The sequence below is a fragment of the Apodemus sylvaticus genome, chromosome 4, assembly GCF_947179515.1.
Source record: "Apodemus sylvaticus chromosome 4, mApoSyl1.1, whole genome shotgun sequence".
Classification (NCBI taxonomy): domain Eukaryota; kingdom Metazoa; phylum Chordata; class Mammalia; order Rodentia; family Muridae; genus Apodemus; species Apodemus sylvaticus.
This window is the reverse complement of record NC_067475.1, coordinates 14,754,918-14,778,165: the sequence shown is the minus strand read 5'-3', so window position 1 is coordinate 14,778,165 and position 23,248 is coordinate 14,754,918. Positions and strand designations below refer to the sequence as shown.

At 47.8% G+C, this 23,248-nt stretch overlaps 1 protein-coding gene across 1 annotated transcript in view; it reads right to left on the bottom strand.

The window, feature by feature from the left end:
• Positions 1–4,534: 4,534 nt before the first annotated feature.
• The window catches only part of Dnai3 (dynein axonemal intermediate chain 3), a 50,440-nt gene continuing 31,726 nt past the window's right edge, over positions 4,535–23,248 (bottom strand). Inside the window, exons 16-22 of the mRNA XM_052178476.1 lie at positions 20,181–20,341; positions 18,899–18,962; positions 12,402–12,532; positions 10,073–10,277; positions 8,425–8,516; positions 6,676–6,798; positions 4,535–4,678 (exon numbers count right to left, since the gene is read on the bottom strand). Coding sequence (XP_052034436.1) covers positions 4,535–4,678; positions 6,676–6,798; positions 8,425–8,516; positions 10,073–10,277; positions 12,402–12,532; positions 18,899–18,962; positions 20,181–20,341 — 920 coding nt within the window. The remainder of the gene's footprint in view (positions 4,679–6,675; positions 6,799–8,424; positions 8,517–10,072; positions 10,278–12,401; positions 12,533–18,898; positions 18,963–20,180; positions 20,342–23,248) is intronic.

The following is a 23,248-nucleotide window of genomic DNA, read 5'->3' as shown; positions in this document are numbered from 1 at the left end:
TAGAAATGTAAACAAACATCTAAGACTCTGAGAATGTAAAATACACACCCACCTTTACACAGCAGCTGTCTTTTTTTGGGGGGGGGGGGTAACAAAATGTTTGGTTTTTTTTTTTTCTTTCTTCTTCTAAGTTTCAGACATTTGGGACCAGTAATTGCTGAGGCAAATCAATTACCTATGAATACATGCTGCTTGCTTGTCCATCCACTGGGTGTGTGAATGGAAGATCTTGCTAAGTTGAATGTTAAACGCTGACTCTCAGGAAATCACACCACAGCAAAATCTATAGCATAGCAATTGTAGGCAATCTTTCTTTGGTCATGCCAGAATTCAAATTACTTCTGTGCTGTTGATATTGCCTTGTATGGTACGCATTTTATAGCATTATACAGTAGTGTCTCAAGTTTTATAGAGTCTTCATAATTCCGTATGGTGGGGGTTATTATTCCTACGTGTTGATGAAGAAATGCTCACTCTGATTACGGGGTGGTGATAGCTCAGTGGGGAAGAGCATATGCTCTCTGAGTAAGAGGACCGACAGCCTGAACTGGGATCTGTGGTGTTCATGTGAACGCCTGGGTGTGGTGGTGAGCATTGGCGGTCCCAGCCTTGGGAAGCAGAGTCCTGAGAGAGAAGGCAGCCTGGGAGCACCTCATCAATGAGAGATCCTCCAGGCAGCCAGGTGGGAGGTGATAGGAGGAATCAGAACTCTTCATCTCACTCTACACGCGTGAACATGAGTAAATGCACACTCCTGTGCACAACACATGCACATACCACAGATACGGCATGTGCACATATACAACCCCCATAGATACTGCATGTGTGTGTGCACACACACGCAGACACACACCACAGATACTACATGTAATGTGCACATATACAGATACATACCACAAATACTGAATATATGTGCACACATGCAGACACATACACAACACAAATACTGCATGTAAGTGCACACATGTGCACACACACACACACACACTCCACAGCGCACACTGTCCAACACTGAGGCTTAGGAGTAGTGGGGCTAGAATTGGATAGCCTGTCTCTACACTGAGAAAATGCATGTCTGGTTGAGAAGAAACTATGAAACTTTTATTTTATACTTTTCTCCTTTCCCCTCAAGAACGGAAGAAGTGTAGCAGGCATTCCTGAACACATTTGAGTTGGGGCTGAAGGACATTTTCCCCTCTGACCTCCCAACCCCAGTGCTCTGAGGTGGTGGGGTGGAAGGAAACCTGACAATAGTATTTGTTAATATCAAGCCACATTGTAACAGACAGGACATCTGGAAACAGCTGCACCCGCCCTTCACGGTCTTTCCCTTAGTGAGCTTCCCAGGTTGGTTTAGCTGGTGCGTGGATTTCTGTCCACTGTGATCCTCTATCCACAGCTCACGGGCTGTGCAAGGAGTGGATTCATCAGACAGGCTTTCATCTGACCTTCGCTGAGATTCAATTTCCTGATGGGGATGCAGCTCAGTCACCTAGTACCTGCCCTGGCAGTAGCAGCCTAGCAACAATGTAGGATGTCGCCCACCCCCTGCTTGAGCGGGGGCGGAAGGACACAGGGAGCCGTTAATTATTTACTATGGTGGTTTGCAGACCTGTGGAGGGCGTGGCCACCGTCCTCTGAAGTTAATTGCTTTTTCATCTAAAACGCACACAGATGGGCTTATCTGTGGGCCCGAATATATCGTGGCTTGATTACACATTTCTTGGTGAGCAGAAATCAGTATGTGAAGCTGAATGATAGTTACATTTAATCCAAATGATCAAATATTGAGTGACTGGATGGGTAGGGTGTGGTGCTCTAAAAGAAAAAAAAAAACAAGAAGAGATAGACTATGTAAAGAGAGAGAACAGGAACCTGGTGTCCTCTTCTGGATGCCACATGTACATGCACACATACACACACATGCACACATATATACGCACACACGAGACAGAGAGACTGAGGCACACACACACACACACACACGAGAGAGAGAGAGAGAGAGAGAGAGAGAGAGAGAGAGAGAGAGAGAGAGAGAGGGAGGGAGGGAGAGAGACTGAGATACACAGAGAGAGAGAGAGACACAGAGACAGAGAGACAGAGACAGAGAATGTCCCTTTAACATGAGACCTCTAACACTGGAGGACAACCTAGCTTGTCCCAGGAGATGAGGCTGAGCTTTGAGGTCAGTCTGCTGGGATCTTTCTTTATACTACATAGTAAGGCAGACCAGACGAGTAGAGGGCAGAAAAAGAAGATTTGAACTGGAGGCAGGTGGATGTCTGAGTTCAAGGCCAGCCTGATCTACAGGGTGAAGTCCAGGACAGCCAGGGCTACACAGAGAAACCCTGTCTTGAAACGAAACAAAACAAAACAAACAAACAAAAAGAAGATTTGAAGCGATCTAAAATCCAGGTGGAGGGTGTGGGAGGAAAGGATGGCAGGGGACAGGGCAGAGCCGTGGGGACCGAGGGGAGCCTCCCTGTATTTTCACTGCCTAGTTTGAGCCTCAGCTCAGCTGAGTTCTTTGCTGGGGTTCAGCAGGTCTGTCACCTGCCAAATGAAGGGTCTGGCCCAGAGAAAAGGACGTCAGCTCGTGGGGTCGGACAGCTTCGGAGAGAACTTGCCCTACTGAAGGAGGTGACAGCGCTGGCTTTGTCTGTGGCGTCCAAGTGAGGCAGAGGGTATAACTGAGATGATGCCAGGTGTCTGGGGGGCGGCCTATCTTCTTCCATCTTTTCCTCTCTCCCTCCGCAGGTACAGCTCTGCCTCAGATCCGTGTCACTTCTTTCTGGTGCTCACCCAGTAATTCAAGCTCCCTGGATGAAGTTCAAGGCAGATGGTTGAGAGTTCAAGACCAGCCTAGGGGGTTGCTGTTCTAAGTGACAATAGACCCTGACCTCCAGAATGTTGTGTGATAGGTGGCTTCGGCCTGGCTGGATGACACCCTCACAGAGCTCAGGCACTGTCAAGGAGCACGCAGCTGGGGGAGTGCCCATCTCAGTCATATGGACTTCAAAGTTTCCTTTCCTCTGGTACGGAGCTGCTGCTTCATTCTCTGTCTTCCCTTTCCTGTTCAGTGAGTCTCTCTGCTCCACCCTCTACATCCAGGACCTTCTCAGTTTTCACCTTGGGCAGGTACCACGGCCTCTTAAGAGGATTTCTTGACCTCTTAAGAGGATTTCTGGCCAGGTGGCTCTTCGTTCTAATCTGTTCCTAATCTTCTCACAGAGAAGTTGTGTTGACTTCCTGCTTAGCCCTTCTGTTAATCTCTCCACAAACTGGGTGACAGGAGCACCATCCTTGTTCTCCTGCACTGACGTTTCCTGCGTTGGTTAAATGAGTACAGAGTCCTTTCACATCTGAGAGGAAAACCCTTAGCTCTTTGCCAGTGTAGTGGTTTGAATGAGAATGGCCCCTATAGGCTCTGATGTTTGAGTAACTAGGTCCCTGGTTGGTGGAACTGTTTATGAAGGATTAGGAGGCGTGGTTTGTGGGAGGAAGTGCGGCATCTCATGGTTGTGTCTCAAGAGGTACGCTCTCAGCTACTGCTACCTGCCATGGTGGGGTGCTCGTAGACTCTAAACCCCTGAAGCTGTGAGACCCAAATTCAATGAATTCTTTTAATAAGCTGCCTTGGTCATGGTGTCTTATCACAGCAGTATTTTTGACGCCCTTCCTCAGGTAAAGAAAGTCTTCTTTGTAGCTGCTAAGAATGTGTCATTGCCCTGAACGTTATATTTTATCAAATGTTTCCTGTACACGTCGCTATTACAATTTCTCTGTCTGGTCAATCTCTGACTCACTTTTTTTCCCCCCGAGACAGGGTTTCTCTGTGTAGCCCTGGCTGTCCTGGAATTCATTTTGTAGACCAGGCTGGCCTCGAACTCAGAAATCCACCTGCCTCTGCCTCCCAGAGTGCTGGGATCACAGGTGTGTGCCACCATCGCCCGGCTTCTGACTCACTTTTCTACTGTTGATCAGTTTTGTTTTTTTGTTTTTTTTTCTGGATAAACCCACCCAGGTCTTCCTTTTGAATCCACCCAAGTATTATCCTTTTGAAAATACACTTCTTGTTTCAGTTGGTGAGTATTGTGTTTAGAACATGGCCCCACCACCTGTGCACTGACTCAGGGGAAGCGTTCCTTTCTGGAGAGATGACCAAAAGCAATGGTGATGGAAAAAAAAAAACAGAGTTTGATTTCTGCTTCTGCCTGGGTTTAGGGGATGTCTGCATGACCTGAGTGTAGGGAGGAGATGGTGTCTGCAGCTGTGTGATACTACTAGAGGACATGCATGTCCTTATTTGCAAAGCCCATACTCTGCCTACAGTTCAACAATGCCCAGCATAAGACTGGAAGAAACTTGATAGGATTTAATTGCTTTAATACCAGTTAAATAAGAGCCTGCATTTACGGATAAACCTATATACGATCAGTTTGCTCTTTTACCTTACATAAAACAAAACATGCAATCAGTAAAGACAGAGGGAAGACCAACGGTGTCTCCTAGGAACCATCTTTAAGAATCTTGGCTAATGCAAATCCAAGTACGACATCTTCTCTGAGACCTTGCCTAGGCCGAGGGCGAAGAGAACAGACTTCTCAAGATCCAGATAGCTCTCGTACTCCAACTTCAGCTCGGCCTCCATTTGTTCTTTTGTCTTTTGATAGATTTTCTAGGCAGGAACAAGCAAGACAACTCTATAAGCTTAAAAACCAAGAGGGAATGAGAAGGAGCTGGTTTTTTGTTTTTTGTTTTTTGTTTTTGTTTTTGTTTTTTGAACAGCTGATACGGCTGCGCTCTAGAAGGGGCTTGTGGGCTTGTGTGAGGGTAGAAGACAGGGACAGGACAGGAGGGGCAGTCCCATGTGCTGGAGAAGTAGGGACAGTGAAAACCCTGCCCTTCACTGCTTCTCTATATCCCACAGTTCCTCATGTTGTGGATAAAAAGAAATTAAATACAATTATTTTTTTGTTGCTACGTTATAATTATAATTTTGCTACTGTTATGAATCATTATTTAAATATCTGTGTTTTCTGATGGTCTTAGGTGACCCCTGTGAAAGGGTCATTCTACATGTCCCCCAACCCCAAAGGGATCCTGACTCATAGGCTGAGAACCGCTGCTATTGACCAACAAGCAAACCCCTCCTCCCCTCTTTCTCAAGTGTCCTGCCTTCTTTGTGTGGCTGGAGGGCGGTCGATGGCTTGCAGGACTGCTGTGTGCTTAGACTTCTAGCAACAATGGGTAAACTGCTGGCGTGGAGTGTCTCCAAGCAGAGCACTTACACCAGCATTTGTAAGTGTCCGGAGGAGCAAAGCTAAGACTTAGCTAAGTCCCGGCAGCTGCAGCGGCAGCAGTACTAGACAGTTAGTTTACTGGGATCTCTGTATCCTTTGTCACCCCCAGTGGTGGCTTTCGAAATGAGCCTTCTGCTTTGATTGTGGGAGTTTGTGTCTGTCGGCAGGTGAGGTGTGTAGAATGTTACAGTATCCACACGTTGGCACTTGTCATGGAGAGAGCTGGGCTCTCTCCCTTGGAAGTTTACTTTGAAGGGTGCCTTGTGCTTGGCTGTGAAGGGACCACAGGTAGGGCCGGTCAGGAAACAGTAGCGACAAAGAGGCAAGGGGGGAGATGCGTCAATGAGGAACAGAAATCCAGACCCGGGAGAGTCGGGTGAGAACTTGAGAAGAACTGTTTATAGAGTATTTAAAAGTCCCCAATTCTGGTGGATGACCCACAGAGAGGCTGAGGAGAGGGGAGTGGGGACGTCTTGAGCTCTCTGTTTGGTCCTTTTCGTATAGCCGGTTACAATACATCACTCACCAGACAAAAACTCCACAGGATGAAAGCATTCATCTGTGAATCTTTGTATCTATATGTTGCAAGATATTTCCCATCCCACACTGAGGCAGTGAGAGGTCTGATTGGAGGGGAGAGAGGAGGAGGAGCTAAGGGAAGTGAGGGGCGGAGAGAGGGAGAGGCTCGGTGAACCAGTGGAGACCCTCCGAGCAGGGAAGGAGACATGACCCGGATATCCAAATGGCTTCAGATGTATTTCTGGTGTTTTGGAGAGGTTGGATAATTGGGATAAGACTTTATCATTTTTAAATTGGCATTATGTAATTGGGAGTTTTATATATATAAAGTTACTTGGTTAAGTATTCAAGTTCAAGAGTCATGCTTTACTGGGTACTTGGAAAGAGTGATGCAGAGGCCTGGTGGGGCGGTACTCTTAGTAATTATTGCCCACGACATCTATACTAAAGGACTTTGGAAATGTAGAATCTTAGTATGCGTCAGGGCTGGCGAGATGGCTCAGTGGTTATGGTGCCTGCTGCCAACCCAAGGACCCGAGTTTCTTCCCTGGGACTTACTGATAGAAGGAGAACACTGACTCCTGGAAATTGCCCTCTGAACTCCACTTGTGAGCTGTGTACGGGCCCTAGCACCCAGAACACACCTCCACGTGATAAAGCAGACAGAAATGTGATACTCTCTCGCTATGTGAGCAACAGGTGGTTCTCACTCACGGTCGTGTAGAGAATCCAAAGAGACGTGCCCGGGAGAAAAGCACGAGGCTGAGGAGCGCACAGGACTCTCGTGGGCTGAGCCCAGGGGCACCGCCATGGTGGGAGCCCATGGCAGCTCTCATCCGGGGACTCCACTCACCGCTTTCTTCCTCACCAGCTCCATGGCCATATCTTTCTTTTCTTGCTCACGGATTTCCTTGCGCTGCTGGACATATTCCAGATGCCTGACTTCTCTTTCAAAGTAGTAGTTCACACTTGATACCTGTCAGAAACGAGGGCCCACGGTGAGCTCGGCCCACGGTGAGCTCACCCCACAGGGGCGCCCGTGGCCTTTACGAGGCTCTGTTAAAAAAGGCTGCTGCTCTGCAACTAGGATTTCCCCACACCGTCTCCCTCAGCCCCCTGATGACAGTTCCCACCTTCTTAACCGTAAGGTGGAAGGATAGTGATGTACCACTTCTCATCCTCTAGGCCTGTGGTCCTCCGCCTTCCTAACACTGTGGCCCTTTAATCTAGTTCCTCACGTTGTGGTGACCCCCAACCATACGGTTATTTTCGTTGTGACTTTACAACTATTATATTGCCACTGTTATGAATCATAACGTAAAATCAGTGTTTTCTGGAAGTCTTGGGTGATCCCTGGGAAAGGGCTCTTTAACCTCCACAGGCGTTACAGCCGCCCAGGTTGAGAGCCGTTGCTTTAGGGGAATGTGGTTTGAAGGTTGTTCCAAGCTCAGGCTCCTGTGGTTACATTTAGGTCCCTGTGACTTACAGTTGGGAGACAAGAGCTGCAGAGCCCTGCTGTTTTTATAGTAGAAATATGGGAATTTGCTTCTCCCCCTTTTCTTTCTTCTTGCTTAGGAGACTGAAGTTGCAAACCCTCCACTGAGCTTCGTAAACTCGGATGAAGATATTTATAGAGACTTGTGAGTCTAGCCTTCCATGGTTGAGCCTTCTCTGCAGCTCCTTTAGAGGGACTAAAAGCAGAGCTGAATTCTGGTCCCCGGAGGGCATAGCACTGGGTCATGTGGACATTACCAAAGGAACCCTTAGAGATCTACTTGGGGAAGGTGATCCAGGCAAGCCAGCTGCCCGGGAGGAGCTAGGCTGGTTCTGGGACTCGCACTGGATTGCAGTCTGTGGATTTAAGTGGCATGGATATTTATGTTTTTTTCCTCATTGGTCCCTTTAAACCCTCATTCTCGGCATTGCTCTGAATGCTTGGGTGGCCTGGGTAAGGCTGGGGTGGGCAGAGTATTGCCAGTTCAGATGTGAGGCTAGCAATATGCCGGGGTTGGGGAGGATGGCGGAGAGGTGTGTGAATACGCCATCGGAGCTAAAACTCAGCTACGGTTTGAAAATACCAACTCCCCTCATCAGTATCTGCCCAGTCTGCACTTCATTTGCTTGACCTCCTTCCTATCTCGTGTTTGGTTATTTTCTTTAGAGTCAAACTATCTAATTCATATGATAACAACATATTCTTTTATTATTGAAAATAAAAATAAATATAATGAATAAACAATAAATATAAGTAATAATAAAATAATAACAGTTTTATTATTTAATATTTAAAATATTATCTAAAATAAAATACTATTTAAAATAAATCTCTCATTCTCTTGAAAAGCAAAAGTGCCAACATTTAAAACACACTTTTAGGATATGCCCCCAAAGGCTGGCTAGATGATTTGGCAGGTTAGGGTGTTGCTAAGTGTGATGGCCCGAGTTAATTCCCGGTACCCCGCATGGCAGGAGGCAGGAACCAAGCTGTCCCTTGTCTTCCACAAGTGAGCCGTGGCATGCACCCCACCACACCGCAAATAAATTAACAAGTATACATTTTTAAAAAGAAACATTAAACTTGCAAAGTCGCAACCTTACTGACCTCGTTAGAGGAAGGATGACTTAAGGTCCAAGGGATTTCTAAGATATGCAGTGTTCCATAATAGTCAGCTATGGCTATAAACTGCTGCTTAGCTGAAAGACAATAATAATAATATAATATAATATAATATAATATAATATAATATAATATAATATAATATAATATAATATAACAATAATAGTGTGTGTGGTGGGGGTGGGGGGAATTTAACAAAGGGAAAGTCATCTCAAGAGCTTAGACACAATTTGTTTTCCGGAAGGCCTGCTGCGGTTTCCGCCCCTTGGCAACGTGGTCAGATGCTCATGACTGGACCACTATGCACCGGCCATTCTTTCCAGCTGTTGGTGAGAGTCAGACTCTGAGTCTCTGCAGCTCCCACTACCCGGAGCCTCGAACCTTGAACCTCGCTCTCATAAGAGTCTACATAAGGAGCCAGGCAGATCATCTTCCTGCGGTCTTAAGGAGGGGGGGATGGCCCCGGGGCAGGTTCTGAGCAGAGAGCATACTCTGCACACACTTCAGAGCTGCTGTGTGGGTGGGTTTCAGAGACTCAGCCCCAACCACGGTTTTCCTGGGCTGTGAGTGGGGATGCTCGCACTCCGCCACTTCCCCGATGCGCTCTCCTCCCAGGTTCACAAGGTCTGGTTCAAATTGCTGGGTCCTACTCTCAGAACCCTGCAGATTCAAAGTCAGTCTTTTAAACCAAAGATAGGATAACACACTTTGGTTGTGCCTTGTGGCTAACCGGAAGCCGCACCGAGACATTCTAGAGACCCAGGAGCCCGGGTGTCTGGGTCGGGAGTTTCTAGGAAAAATCGTACAGTCAATCTTATATCTATGGACTTTAGGAAAGGAAAGGACATTTCTTCAGTAAAGGCAGGCATACTGGAGTTACACAGAAAATATTAATTGGGCCAAACAGGGTGGGGGTGGGAACCCCAAACAAAAACCAATCAATCAAACAAACAAACAAACCAAAAAACAAAGGAAATAAATTCTTTTTCTGAAGACATATCCCCGAACATTCTGCTTGTTTGGTGGCATATTGCTATTTACACGTATTTAACTCAGAGTCTAAGGCTTACATAAACACACAACCCGGAGAACCATGTGATCCCGGGAGGCAAGTTGCTTGTTGGTGTGACCAGGGCGGGAATCACTAAAGTACACAATATTAAAAAACAAAAACAAGCAAAAAAAAAAAAAAAAAAAAAAAAAAAAAAAAAAAAACTTGGCAAAGAAACAGAACTCAGTATTTCTGGAAAACAAATATCCCCCAAAGCAGCAAAGGTTTAGGTCCACTCTGTCAGGTTAAGACAAGATGGACGCTTTCTCTCCCTGCCGTGGTTCAAAGTCAGCCTCAGTCTGACCTCATCAGCAGTCTGGGGGACCGCGGCTTAGGAACCCGAACACCGAGGGGCGCAAAGGGGCTTCCAGAGTTTGGGAGCAAGGGCGAAGGGAAAGGGTGAGAATGTTGATGGAGAAACAAGGGGAAGAGTGGAGAGCTGGAGGGAGAGGGAGGGAGAGAAGGGAGACAGGAGGAGGGGAGGAAGGATGGGTGGGGGTAAACACGGAGGGTTTCCAGGGCACCGCCAGAGCATTCCTTTTTCACCCAAACACGTTGCTCCACGGTCTAGAATGAACATACAGGAGAAGGTCCAGGGTTTGATGTAGGTGATCATGGTGATGCAGATATTCTGGGACTGGGCTGGTTCATGAGTTTTCTCCAGGAGGTCCCAGATATCGACGTATCCGTCCTCTCGGCCGATGTAGAATACCCCAGGCCTCGTCAGGGACCAGTGCCCGGCCGTGTACCTTTTCGGTGCGCAGCACGTTTGGAGGAGCGGTCCGGTCTAAACACAAGTTTAAAGGGCACATTGAAGGCTTTTCTTTTCTTTTTCCTTACTGTGACCCCAGAGAACCTGACGATGCTTTTTACTTTTAAGCACAGCTCGGTTGGCCATGGCTAGTTACCCAACCCTATGTTTATTCCACTGGGAAGTCTTTTTTCCTTTTGTTCTGGGGTTTCGTTTTTTTAGCTTTTAAATGAGAGCGGGAGAGAGAGAAGAGACAGAGACACAGGGACAGAGAGAGACAGAGATTTCCACATGTCTCGTCGCCCGTGTGTAAGGGAGAAGAGGGCAGCTCTGTGGAGTCGCTTCTCCCCTTCCCACTGTTTACACAGTTTCTGGGGATCAAACGGACTTCATAAGCCCTGAACGGCTTTACCCACTGAGCCATCTCGCCTGCCGCGCTGTGGGATTTACAGTGGACGCGTTATTTTCTCTTCCAGTTATTTTATAAGCAACGGTTGCCTTCATTATTAATGTCACCCAAATCTCACTGATAGGGAGATGGACCGTGAGCACATGGCCAGGAGAAACATCAAGTATACCACGGGGAGGTAGCCAGGCCAGCAGTTAGAAGAGTAGATGGGGTGACCGACCCCCCAGCAATTGTCAAAGCCAAATAAAACAACCACAGCCCGAGTCTCATTTATTAGGGAGCTAGTTGGGGGTAAGCTTAAATTGGCTGCATTACAGTTCTCTTCCACAAGTCAACCCAGACATAGGAAGCATCTTGTGAGGCAAGAAGACTGCCCAGGCCTGGGCTGCTGTCTCCCCACCCCACCCTACCCCCACCCCCACCCCCACCCCACCCCTGCTGTGTGACCTCCAAGGCTTTTTGTGCCCATTCTTTTTTTTTTTTTCTTTAAAGATTTATTTTATTTATATGAGTACACTGTTGCTGTCTACAGACACATCAGAAGAGGGCATCGGATTCCATTACAGACTGTTGTGAGCCACGATGCGGTTGCTGGGAGTTGAACTCAGGACCTTTGGAAGAGCAGGCAGTGCTCTTAACCGCTGAGCCCTCTCTTCAGTTCCTGTGCCCATTCTTTAAGTTCTTCCAGACTCTAGGGAAACCCGGATCTTGGTCCTGCAAGTCATCTGTGAATCATGCTGGGTTTCTTTGCTCTAACTACAAAACTTCCTTATTGGAAAACAAACAAGAACAAGACAACACCTACAGAGTGTATTGTTTGAAAGTCTGCTGGAAAAGCAGCTTTCAGCCAACAGCACCCTGTGTTGATACACATTTCTTTCTTTAAAATTCTTTGTAAAAATTAGGGATCTGGAGGGGGCTGTTATTTGGCGAAAGAACATGTATGTCCCGGTTGTGACCCACACGTGCTCTCTGCCTCTGTCTCTCTCCTACCAGGTTCTTCACAGTCTCATCATTCCTCACCAAAGGGGCATAGTAATTTAGATTCCCCCCAAAAGTACTGGTTTGCTCTGCCCCCCCCCCCCCCCCCCCCCCCCCCCCCGCTTCACTGGATTTAATTTTTTTCCAGTATTTTTGTTTGTTTATCTTGGCAGGCTAGTTCCTATCTGGCAAGACCGGTCTTAATCCTGACCAAATAAATCTTCTGGGTGCTCACGTGTGTGTGTGTGTGTGTGTGTGTGTCTGTGTGTGTCTGTGTGTGTGTGTGTGTGTCTGTGTGTCTGTGTCTGTGTATGTGTGTCTGTGTGTGTGTGTGCACTGCCAGCCCTGGGCCCTTGGCGACTGCCACCTTCCTGAACCTGCCAACATGCTCCTGTTGCAGAAGAGATGCGGACAGGCCGGGCAGCCCCTGGACTTCATCTCATCCCCAGAATCCATCTTCTGAACCTCAGGGAGCAGAGTTCAAGTCAGGTGGACTGCCCACAGTGCATATTTCCAAGAAAAACTACGGTTAGGTTTCAGGGAACAAGGGCCTTGTTGTGTTGTTCACTTCCTCTCTGGAAAGAAAGGCACGTGGTTGTGTTTTCAGAGGTTCCCAGTGGTTCTGCTGACACGCTGCAGCCAGACCATCTGTTCTTGTTCCTCTACAGAGAGCCCAATAGGCACAATATCCCGGAACAGCCTGTGTTCTGTTGCCTTTCTGGGAGGCAAAGGCACACCCACCCGCTCGCTCGGCCCTGCAGGCAACTCACCATAACCTCTTCCTTCCAGATGGCCACGTTCCATCCCCCAACAGTGAGGATGATGTCGTTGAAGAAAGGTGACCTCTGCACAGTGTGGACAGCCCCGTCGTGGACAGTGTAGAGGTTCACAGGCTTCTTGGCTGTGGGAGTGGACAAGGCCAAGCTTGGGTGCATGATCTGCCACAGAGGCCTGCCCCACCCACCCCCAGGGCCACTTTTCAAGCCCTTGGCAGTGCCCTGGTCTCCTTCATTCACCTGTTTAAAAGTCCAGTATGGGAGTTACAGATATTTGTGGATTGTTTATGTGTGCAAAGGTCTTCATGTGCATGACTAGACAACGGGTACCCAGTAGCCTGACATGACCCTGCCCTCAAGTGTCTGGCAATCTAGTGGGAAGGAAAGATACCTAGTAAATAAATTCCGAGGGGAGTAATTGAAACCCACCTATGTGCAGACCAAAGACAAGCCATTACAAGGAAGAGGACAGGGGACACTCCTAACTTACTGACTCGTCAGGGGATTATTGAATTATTTAGGTCTGAGTGTAGCTGAGCCTGGGAAGTTTCTGGTGCTGAGGAGCAGTACAGATAGAAGGACACCGTGAAGTCCTGGAAAGAGGCCTTCAGTAAGGGTCTTTATCTTTGTGGAAGCTGGAACCATAGGCTTGAGACGCGAAAGGAGGACTAGAATCAGACCATGGAGGACCCTGCAAGCAAAAGAGTTCAGGCCAAGCCCACAGCGCGATGTCTTCTTATGAGTCTAGTTCAAACCCACTGATGATTCCAAAGGTACTCTGGCTTGTCGTGGGGAGAATGGGTGGGAAGCAGGTAGAAGTGAGGTGGGGACCCCAGTGAGGAGTCCTGTGGTCCTGTAGGTGTGTGAGGCAGTGGTGACTTGAATGAAGTCCTGTAGAGGAATAGATAATCAGGACATATTTGTGATATGGAGACCCGCGTGGCTAGGCGGGGTGAGCGCGATGAAATGCTGAGAACAGCCTGGTTTCTGACAAGAGCACTGTCTTGATGCAACTTCCTTGGTTGCAGCTAAGAAGGGCAAAGTTCAGATGCTGAGACTGGAGCCCTCCTGAGCCTCTGCCCCAGCCCCAGGCTCTTCCTGCCTCTCTGGTCTCTGCACAGAGCACATCTGGGTTTGAGCTGCAGTTTCCTTCCGCCCGCCAGGGTTGGCTCATGACCTGAACGCTCATTCTTTGCTCCAGACTCCAGGGACAGACGTGGGAGCATGTGCTGGTGGCGCCAAAGGCGCAGTGTCTCTACACTACAGCCGCAAACTGACGCCGTACCTCGACTCTCTGCTGCTCTGTGAGGGCCGAGTCGCCCCCTGCCCAAATGCTGATGGGATACTGAGGAGAATGAGACCTCCTTACATTTGTAAGGACATTATAAAGTAGGGCTTTGAAAGGCTCTGGGTCCGTCTGCATTCACACAATGTCACTTGCCACAGAAGAGAGGTGGAAGAACCCATGGATGAGTGGTTAAACACGATGTGGTATAGATACACCGTGTGATACTCTTCAACCCAGGTGGTTGAGGTGTCTCCGTGTACACTGGCTGCTCTTCTGGGTGTGATTCCCAGATTTAGAGTGGATCAGAAAACTGTGGCTTTATTTGGGGGCAGAAATAGTCTGTTATGAAAGGGTCCATCTTTAATCTTCAAAACCTCTGAGGTTTCTTCTGTCATAGTCTCCCCCCCTCAAGAGTGCAGACTCTAAAACCACTTAGAAGAAAAGTTGTAATTGGGGAACCCATATAACCCATTTATTTCTACCATGAAAATCCAGAAATCTAACCCCAAACCTACTCGCCAGAAGGCATGAGTGTCTGCACTAGAGTCTTAGTCATAGGCTCAGGTATAGCTTCTAGGCAGAGGCGTTCATTCCAAAAGTGATAAGAAACCCGAGTTCTCACTGACCTGACCTCAGGGCCTGGGGAATAAGGACATTTCCTGCTTCTGGCCAGGGACAAAAATGGAATTGTTCACTTTCAAGGTCCTTGCTTCTAAACTGACTAACAGGGCCCTCGTCACTACCTTAACAGGTTACAGGCTTCCTCTGACCCAGGAGCTAAGCGAGTCAGCATCTGAGACAGACACACACACACACACACACACACACACACACACACGACAGAGGTTCCCTCACTTGGCTACGACACACCTACCTGCTGTTTCCAACAGTGTATCTGATTGAAGCGTTTGGATTTATGACTTTCTTTACTTTGTGACTATAAACATTTTGAGAACTTTTTTAAAACCACATTTGAATGTGGACTCTGGGTAACTCATGTCTGTGTTTTCAGAACGTGATCATTTGGCTCTGGAATGGCCTTTGAGGTAAGAGCAGCTTTTACATTAACAGCAGGCTTCAGGGTGACTACAGGGGCTGAGAGGTGGGGTTGCAGAGGCTTCAAAAGCTCTGAAAAGCAGGGAGGCTGAGGAAGATGCAGCCTATGGGGCTGAGTTGGCTAACCAAACCAAGTCGGAGAAGATGCTCTGGCTTGCTGGCTGTAGATTCAGGTTGCGGGGTGAGGGTTGAGCCCCAGTTGCAGAGGCCAAAGGGCAGTCAAGGATGGAAGCCTGCCCAGTGGATGGACAGGACCCACAGGCACTGGTTCTGGTCGGCCACATCGGCCGAGGAAACTGAGCTGAGCTAAAGTCCCAGGGACAGCCAGCGTGCTCTGTCTGTGGGCCCTTAACTAGTCTTGTGGGAGCCATGCACTCTAGCATGCTAAGTGCCCACCTTTTTTATGGGGTCCAGGTAAGGGAGTTATAGACCTTCCTAGGTCTGGACAGCCTGATAAATCCATGGGTCTAGTTTCCCTGATCTTATTTTAATTGGCCTTTATTTCCCTACTGTCCCAAGTCACCCTGGTATATTGATGGAGTGGTACCATTTCTAGTCTCAATGATAATCACTTATCTGCCTGTGCCACGTGGTACCAAGCAGATGATGCCATTAGAATGTCCCCCAAGCTGTAAAAGTCACTCTTCATCATCAAGATGCAATCAATCTCGGGCTGCTTGTAAGAGGGAGTCTCTTAGACCAGGCAGTGGTGGCCACACCTTTATTCCCAGCACTTGGAAGGCAGAGGCAGGTGGATTTCTGAGTTTGAGGCTATCCTGGTCTACAGAGTGAGTTCCAGGGCAGCCAGGGCTACTCAGAGAAACCCTGTCTCAAAAAAAAAAAAAAAAAAAGAAAGAAAAGAAAAAAAAAGATGGAGTCTCTTAGATTAGGGCAGAGTCTGAAGATTCGTTGTTTCACACAATATAGAGTAAGGCACAGATTGATCTCAACAAACAAACAAACAAACAAAAAGGTAGCTCTTCTAGATTGGAAGCAAGAGAACCACTTTCTAAGACTGCATCTTGAAGAGATCACGGATCATTTATTTCTCAGACTTTCTTGAGTGGCCTACAAAGTTCCTGGTAAGGCAGAAAACACTCCCAGACACTAGTGACTTTGTTTGGTGGATGCTTTTGTTTCTTTCTTTGGGGTTGCCCCTGGGGAAGTTTCCCTCCATGTGGTCTCTGAGCGGTGAGTGGGGCTGTCCTCGGGGCTGGAAACCCTCTCAGAAGGGTGTGATCAGCGACAGCATCTTCCACAATGGTAAGGTCTGGTGTTTTGTTTTGTTTTGTCCTGTTCTGTTTTAATAACATCCCGTGGTGATCTTCTCCTTTGGAAGACCTGCGTGACTTTCTACAATGAAGGGGACTGTCCCCAAGTGGTTAGATGGAGTGCCAGAGCCTCTGGGCCATGTTGTTAAAAGAAAATTATAATAAACCAGAAGGCACCGATTGGTGGCAGACTGCCTGGGCTCAAAGGCTGTCGCTGGTGCCCAAGGCAGTGGTCCCGCAGGGCTGCTAGGAGTTTATCGGTGAGAAGAACTTGGCACAGTGCCCGGCATGGCTGTGTTCTGGTTGTACAGTTTAAGAGTCTACTACATGGAACTGTTATGTCAACCATCACCATTCGAATCTGCTTGCCTCATAGGTCAGGTGGAAATATTTGATGTGGCTTCCCTGGGACCCCACTCGCACACTCATTTCATTTGAGGTAAATGCCTTTCAGAAGTCTTTTTTGTTTGTTTGCTTGCTTGTTTCTTAAGAGGATGGAATTCTCTCTTGCCTGGTTAAGTAGGGTTATGCAGGCCAGGGGGTGGGGGTAGGGTCAAATTGTAGTAGCTGCCTCTACCTCTGTCCTCTCTGTCTCAGTCTCCTGCCTCTGTCTTCTCTGCCCCTGCCTCTCTACTTCTCTACCTCACTTCTTCCCTTCTCTCTGCCTCTGCCCTCTGCCCTCTGCCTCCTCTGCCTCAGGAAACATCCCTGGTGTTTATGAAGGATGCTGGGTAGGAGCTCACAAGGAAACCACCTGCAGCCCACAGACTGTGAATAGGGCACATAGGTGACAGCCCAGTGTGGCTGTGTTCCAGGTCTCCCACCCTGCAAGCAGTATTCAGTAGGAACTGCTGTAGGGCGTGGCCGGTGGCTTCGAGGGTGTTTGCAGCCCTGGAGTGAAAGCTCCCCTTTTTGTTGGGAAGGACTAAATGCCAAGAGATGAAAAGCAAGTCCTTTTCACCCATATCTTATAGGCCACGAAGTCCTGGCTTACGCACCCTCACATCTACGTTTCCCTGCTCTATCCTTGTGCCCACACCAGCCTGCCAGTCCCCACTCGCCTTCACTAGGTGGCTATGACTGCTCAGCTTGCTTCCATTGGAGTCCTCTGACAACAGCCAGCACCGCTGACCCAGCCCCTGCTCCCTGGACAGGCTCCATTTCGGAATATGGTGCTCTGAAACTGTCATTGAGACCGTCACAGCCTTTCGCCACCTGCACTCAGAGGGCTGGCTGCGTCCTGCTGTGACTGGTCTCTAGACAGGTATGCTTTGGCCCTGAGTTCTCCCTCTCCCTGTGGGCTCACTGCTCTTCTGGGTTACGATGTGCTCCGCCTTGATGCTCTTTTGACAAGGAAGGTTTTTCTCCATCAAATCTATCTGAAGAGTTTCCAGTCCATCCTTTAGGACTCAGCCAGCTGAACTGTGGTTATAAAAAAAGAGACAGTCCCTCTCTGGAGTTCTGTGTCATTTTCTGTTTGCCTACAACCACAAGGCTGCCCTTTGCTTGCCTTTCCCAACAGGCCAGAAGGGGGCGCTTCACCCTCATCTATTGTCAACAGTGTCTGGCCCATCGCATAAAAAATGGAATAGGATTTATTTAAAATAAATGACTTTTTTAAAAAAAAATGACCCTTGTACTGGCTGGTTCTGTGTGTCAACTTGACACAACCTGGAGTTATCACAGAGGAAGGAGCTTTAGTTGAGGAAATGCCTCCATGAGATCCAGCTGTGGGGCGTTTTTCTCAATTAGTGACCAAGGGGGAGGGGCCTATTGTGGGTGGTGCCATCCCTGGGCTGGCAGTTCTGGGTTCTATCAGAGAGCAGGCTGAGCAAGCCAGCGGAAGCAAGTCAGTAAGAAACATCCCTCCATGGCCTCTGCATCAGCTCCTGCTTCCTGACCTGCTTGAGTTCCAGTCCTGACTCTCTTTGGTGACGAACAGCAATGTGAAAGTGTAAGCGGAATAAACCCTTTCCTTCCCAACTTGCTTCTTGGTCATGATGTCTGTGCAGGAATAGAAACCCTGACTAAGACAATCCTACTCAAGAAAATCGTTTCAAAAGCTGGCTGTCAGAGGAGACAGGACCTCAAGAAAATGTCTGCGATCACACGAGATCTATGTTTGCCAAGGCATCCGCTCTACTGTGCATCAGAGGAGCGGAGACTACAGCCATGCTACCTAGAGTCTGACATGCAGCATACACACGCCCACAGTGAATATCCATCCATTATCTAAGAAACACAGCAACACTCTCAAGGCCCCGGAACTTGACGGAAGGCCTGTGAGGGTCTGAGGAAGGAGTGCCATGAGGCAGAAGGCTGTCTTCACAACAGACGTCGTGATTGCACACTGGATCTCACAACACTTGTGATTACTGGCATAACGTCTGGGCAAGACTGGACCTGTTGATATACTGTAACAGGGACAAGGGAGACATGACCCAGGAGGCCCCGGTGGCCCTGAGGGTCTATAGGCATATGATGATTTTTAGTCAGGTGGGGTTCAACAGGCCCCACCATTTCCTGAGCATCTATAGACAGCTAATGGTGGCTGCAGGAGCTGCAACATCTCCTCAGTGATGTAGACACTGGCAAAGGAGCCCATGACCTGCAAATGACCCTCAACCTGGAGCCCTGCTGTTGAGCAAGCCCAGTGGCCACTAACTAAATAAATTAGTAGGTGAGAGAGGAGAGGGCAACAGAGGGAGCTAGAAGGAGACAGCAGGGGGCATGAAGGTGACGAATGCATTTTACATTTATGTGTGTGTTAAAAATGCCAGTTGAGATCTCATTAGCATATAATTAACATATGCTAATAAAACTTAAAACAAAAGGCAGTCTTTCTAGTAACAACAGGGTTAGCCTGTCAGACTTACCCATAAGTCGTCCAGTTTCAGAGTCCCTCTCCATTTTCCAGTCTGTGTATATCACCTCACCTTCCTAGAGAGAGAACAGGGTCTGGATGAATGCAGTTCAGGGGCAAGAGACCTGGTGCTCCTGTCCTGGGACTGAGGGGTTGAAGACCAAAGCAACAAGTGAGTCTAGGGACAGGAGAATTCAGTAAACCAGGAGGGAAGAAAGGCTCAAAGTTGCTGCTGTGTTTTATTTCAAGATGGCTTTGATTTCGAATGAGTTTGCTTTATGAACACACATTGACACTTGAGTAACACTGCAGGCTGTGGAGACTGAATGCGTGACTGCTGGCTTTGGGACAAGAGCAGGTTTGGGGTCCGTTGGTGATTTGCCCTCAGCATTTAGCCAAGTCAGGACTTAATAAAGACCTGGAACAAGATGGAGAGGGAGACACAGCCTAGGCTTTACCTTTTCAAGTCTAGAAGAGGAAGTGCAATCTCAACTCAGACTTGGGCATTGCAGAGTCTAGTGCTAACCTTTGGCCATCGTAAGGAGCAGGGAGGCAGAAGGATCCGACATGAAGCAAAGCCACTTAAATGGGGAAGAGACAAAGCAGTGAGGCAGCGGGTGACGCAGGCAGAGAAGCTGCAGTCTAGTGGCACAAAAACGTGGAGGCGCTGGGCGGTGGTGGTGCTCGCCTGTGATCCCAGCACACTGGGAGGCAGAGGCAGGCGGATTTCTGAGTTCAAGGCCAGCCTGGTCTACAGAGTGAGTTCCGGGACAGTCAGGGCTATACAGAGAAACCCTGTCTCGGAAAAACAAAAACAAAAACAAAAACAAAACCGAATCCAAAAAACCAAAACCAAAACCAAACAAACAAAAAAACAAAACAAAACAAAAAAGAAAACGTGGAGGCTCCTTGTCAACCTACTCCAGGTCACCTGTTTCAGGTTACCTTGATCATGTGCCTCTCCCTCCTGCCCCCTGCCCCCTGCCGGCCCCCTCCTCCCCCTCCTGCCCTCCCCACCTCCTACCTCCTGCCCCCTGCCCCCTTTTGGAGTGCTGAGATTATAGACACGTACTATCAAGCACTGGGCTGACGGGGTTACATCCCCAGCCCCTCCCCTGTTAAGAAACTTTCAAATGAGAGTCTATGAGACATCTAAGTTAAACATCTTAAATGCAAAGGAACGTATTAAAACATGAAAATGCGTATTGGAAGCCTTCAAAGAACAGACATGTGCAACAGAGATCTTAAAACACAACAGGGGAATGTAATTTAAGAACCTGACAGTTCTCTTTTACCTCTGTTCCCACGAAGAATTTTGTGCAGAAGTCCTCTATGGGCTTGAGGATATTGGCTGTCCCCGATTCCAGGTTTTGGTAAGGGTTAATTTCTGCTGTCTTTACCATCTTGATCTGACTTAACATCTTGTCTTTCAGAAGAATATGGATGGAAGACGTACCTGTTTAGAGAGAGGTCTTTAAAAACACACATTGTATCTTCTGTTGCTTTCCACACACGTCTTTTCCATGCATTCTTTTCCAACGTGGCAGTGACTGAGTCGGTTTAGCAGGAAGCTTCACCCTTTTTAGACCACCACCAACGGTATCATAATATATATTACATATTAAAGCCAAGGCCGAAATACCAGGACTTTTCTTCCAAATATTCGCTATAATTTTATTTTAGAGAAAAGTTTTCCTGACAGACAATTTATAAATCTTGTTAAGCTTTGGAGAATGGAGAAAAATGGGACTCAAACAACAAGAATATTCAAGGCTATGGCTTTCAAAGACAGGCACCGCTGAAGAGCGGCTGTGCCTCTCCATGGGGAGATTTCTGCGGCTACACATAAAACAGGCTTTGTAGTAAGTGTGTTGTGTCCTGGGACTGGAGGGGTGGCTCTGTGCCTAAGAGCACTTGCTATTCTTCCATAGGACCTGGGCCTGGTTCCCAGCACCCACGTGGCATTTAACCATCATTTGTCTCTCCAGTGCCAGGGAAGTCAGCTTCTGGGGCACCCGGCACACATGTGGTGCACATACACACACGCAAGCAAAACACCCACGTGGAATCATGTTCTTTTTCAACCTGATGTGCTGCTCCTTTGTTCTCTTAGAGTCAGGCAAGGAGGAATCAAAGAGGGGAAGATAGGAGACACAGGAATACTTAGGAAGGCGTAGGCGTCAAGGAAATAGTGGGGTGTTTGTAAAGTCTGGGTGTGTATGTGCTCGCACATTGCATAGCTAGTGTGAAATCAGGAGCAACTTTAAACATCTTCTCTCTCCTTCATGCACACGTTAGTTCCAGGGATCGAGCTCAGGTCTTCGGGCTTGTGCTATGACACTGTGCTGTCTCGGTGGCTCAGTGAAACAGTTTCATGCTATGGAGTCGAAGAGGCCAGAGAGAAATATTTCCATCAATTGCATTTACTCCGACGTCAGCGGGACAGCCTTGGATATCTAATGACTTCAAAGCTATCAGTATGCACCACGGAGCCTCAGTCTTTGGTGCTAGGAATTCCTGCAACGAATTGCAAGCCAGGCACTAAATTGTGTATATTCCTATATTACTGGATCTGCACAGTGTCCCTTGAGGTAGCTACCTCTGTTCTCTATTCCTTTCATCTTCTCACTTTTCCCCAGACAGGATAGAGATAAGTCAAGGCATAAAGAGACACAGCCATTTACTTGGCCAAATAATAAACTGATTTTTAAACACAGGCCATCAACACCAGAATCCACTCTTAACCACCATGCTGCTGTTTAAACAGAAAATGGCAGACTCTGAAGGCTACCCTACAAGAATTCAAACGCTATCAGACCAAAGCCTTCCGCATTAAAACACACGCAGTATTCTCATGGACAAGTCGAGCTGGTGTCCACCCACAGCCTTCGTCCCTACTGACTGATTTCATGGTACCGGAAGATGCTCTGAATGCTACAAGAGGAGAAAGGTAAACACCAACCCAGCTAGAAACCATTCAATCGGTGACGGCCTCCTGCACAGTGCGCTGGTGCGGTGGTAGCACAAATGTTGTGGTAGTGCCCAGTCACTGTCTGACTGTGTAGTGCCCAGTCACTGTCTGACTGACCTCGTGAGGTGGAACCCATGTCCGACACTGCTCGGTTGTCCAAGAACCTGAGACTGGATAGGCCAGGGGTATAGGGGAAAACTGAATACTATTGCTCTGCTAAAGGAACACAGCAGTAGAAGAATCACTCGTGATGGCTATACCCATATCTGCCATACCCACAGATGACTGTCTTGCTCAGTCAGGGGTTTGAGAAGCTTCCTCCTGTAGAAGGTGGCAACGCATACAGAGGCCCTCACTGGACAGTGTGCAGAGTGTGAGACCTTGGGACACCCAATCCTAGTGGAATTCCTCATTCAATCCCAAGGAAGCAAGGCCTTCTAAATACAGCAGGGCTGATGCACGTGTGGACTCACAGAGACTGAGGCAGCACACAGGGGCTGGGGAAGTCTAAACCAAATGGGATCCCAGTGCAGAGAAGGAAGTACACACAAGCTCCCATCCCCAGCCCAGAAGCTCTTTCCAATTGATGACTGCTCATAAATGAAAAAAAAAGTTTTCTCCAATCTCCAGTGGAGTATTACTGGATATTTGAAAGGCTCTTTTTGTCTAGTTGTGGTGGTTTTTTTTTTTTTTTTTTGGCTTTTGTTTGTTTGTTTTTTTAACATTAAAGGTCTTCTTATATCGGTTCTGATTTTGTGTTTTTATGGGATTTCTGTGTGTGTCTCTATGCCTGTATTCCCCACCCCTCACCCCAAACCGCCCCCCCCCCAGCCTGGAGCCTTTTTTTTCTGTTCATTTGTTTCATATTCTGGTTTGTTCTAGTTGTCTTTTTGTTTTTAATGAGATGGGAAAGAAAGAGATTGGATTTGGAGGGTTTGGAGGTGGGAGGTATCTTGAAGGATCTGGGGCAGGGAAACCCATGATATTATATGAAGAATATTTTTAATTAAAAATACACTCAGAATTAAAAAAAATTACTAGATTATGTCCACAGACGATGAACTCTTTGAAATCTAAAATGATGGGGGAGCGGGGGAAGTCCTTGATCAGTAGATGGCGGCAGAGTACCAGAAAGACTGGGCAGGTTCGGCAGGGGCTTGTGATTCACGGTCCAAGGAATAGGGTGTTAGATCAATAGGCAAAATGTCCCAGGGAAGCCATGTGTGAATTCTACTGAACAGATCGGAGACTGGCCAGAATAGATGCTGGGCTGGCAGTGTGTCCAAACATCAGGAGGTGTCTAGTAAAATTATTAAAGCTGGTTATTCACACAGGAGGCAGGAACCCCCAGATCCTTTCTGAACCCACGGCACTGCCTGCAACATGAATTTC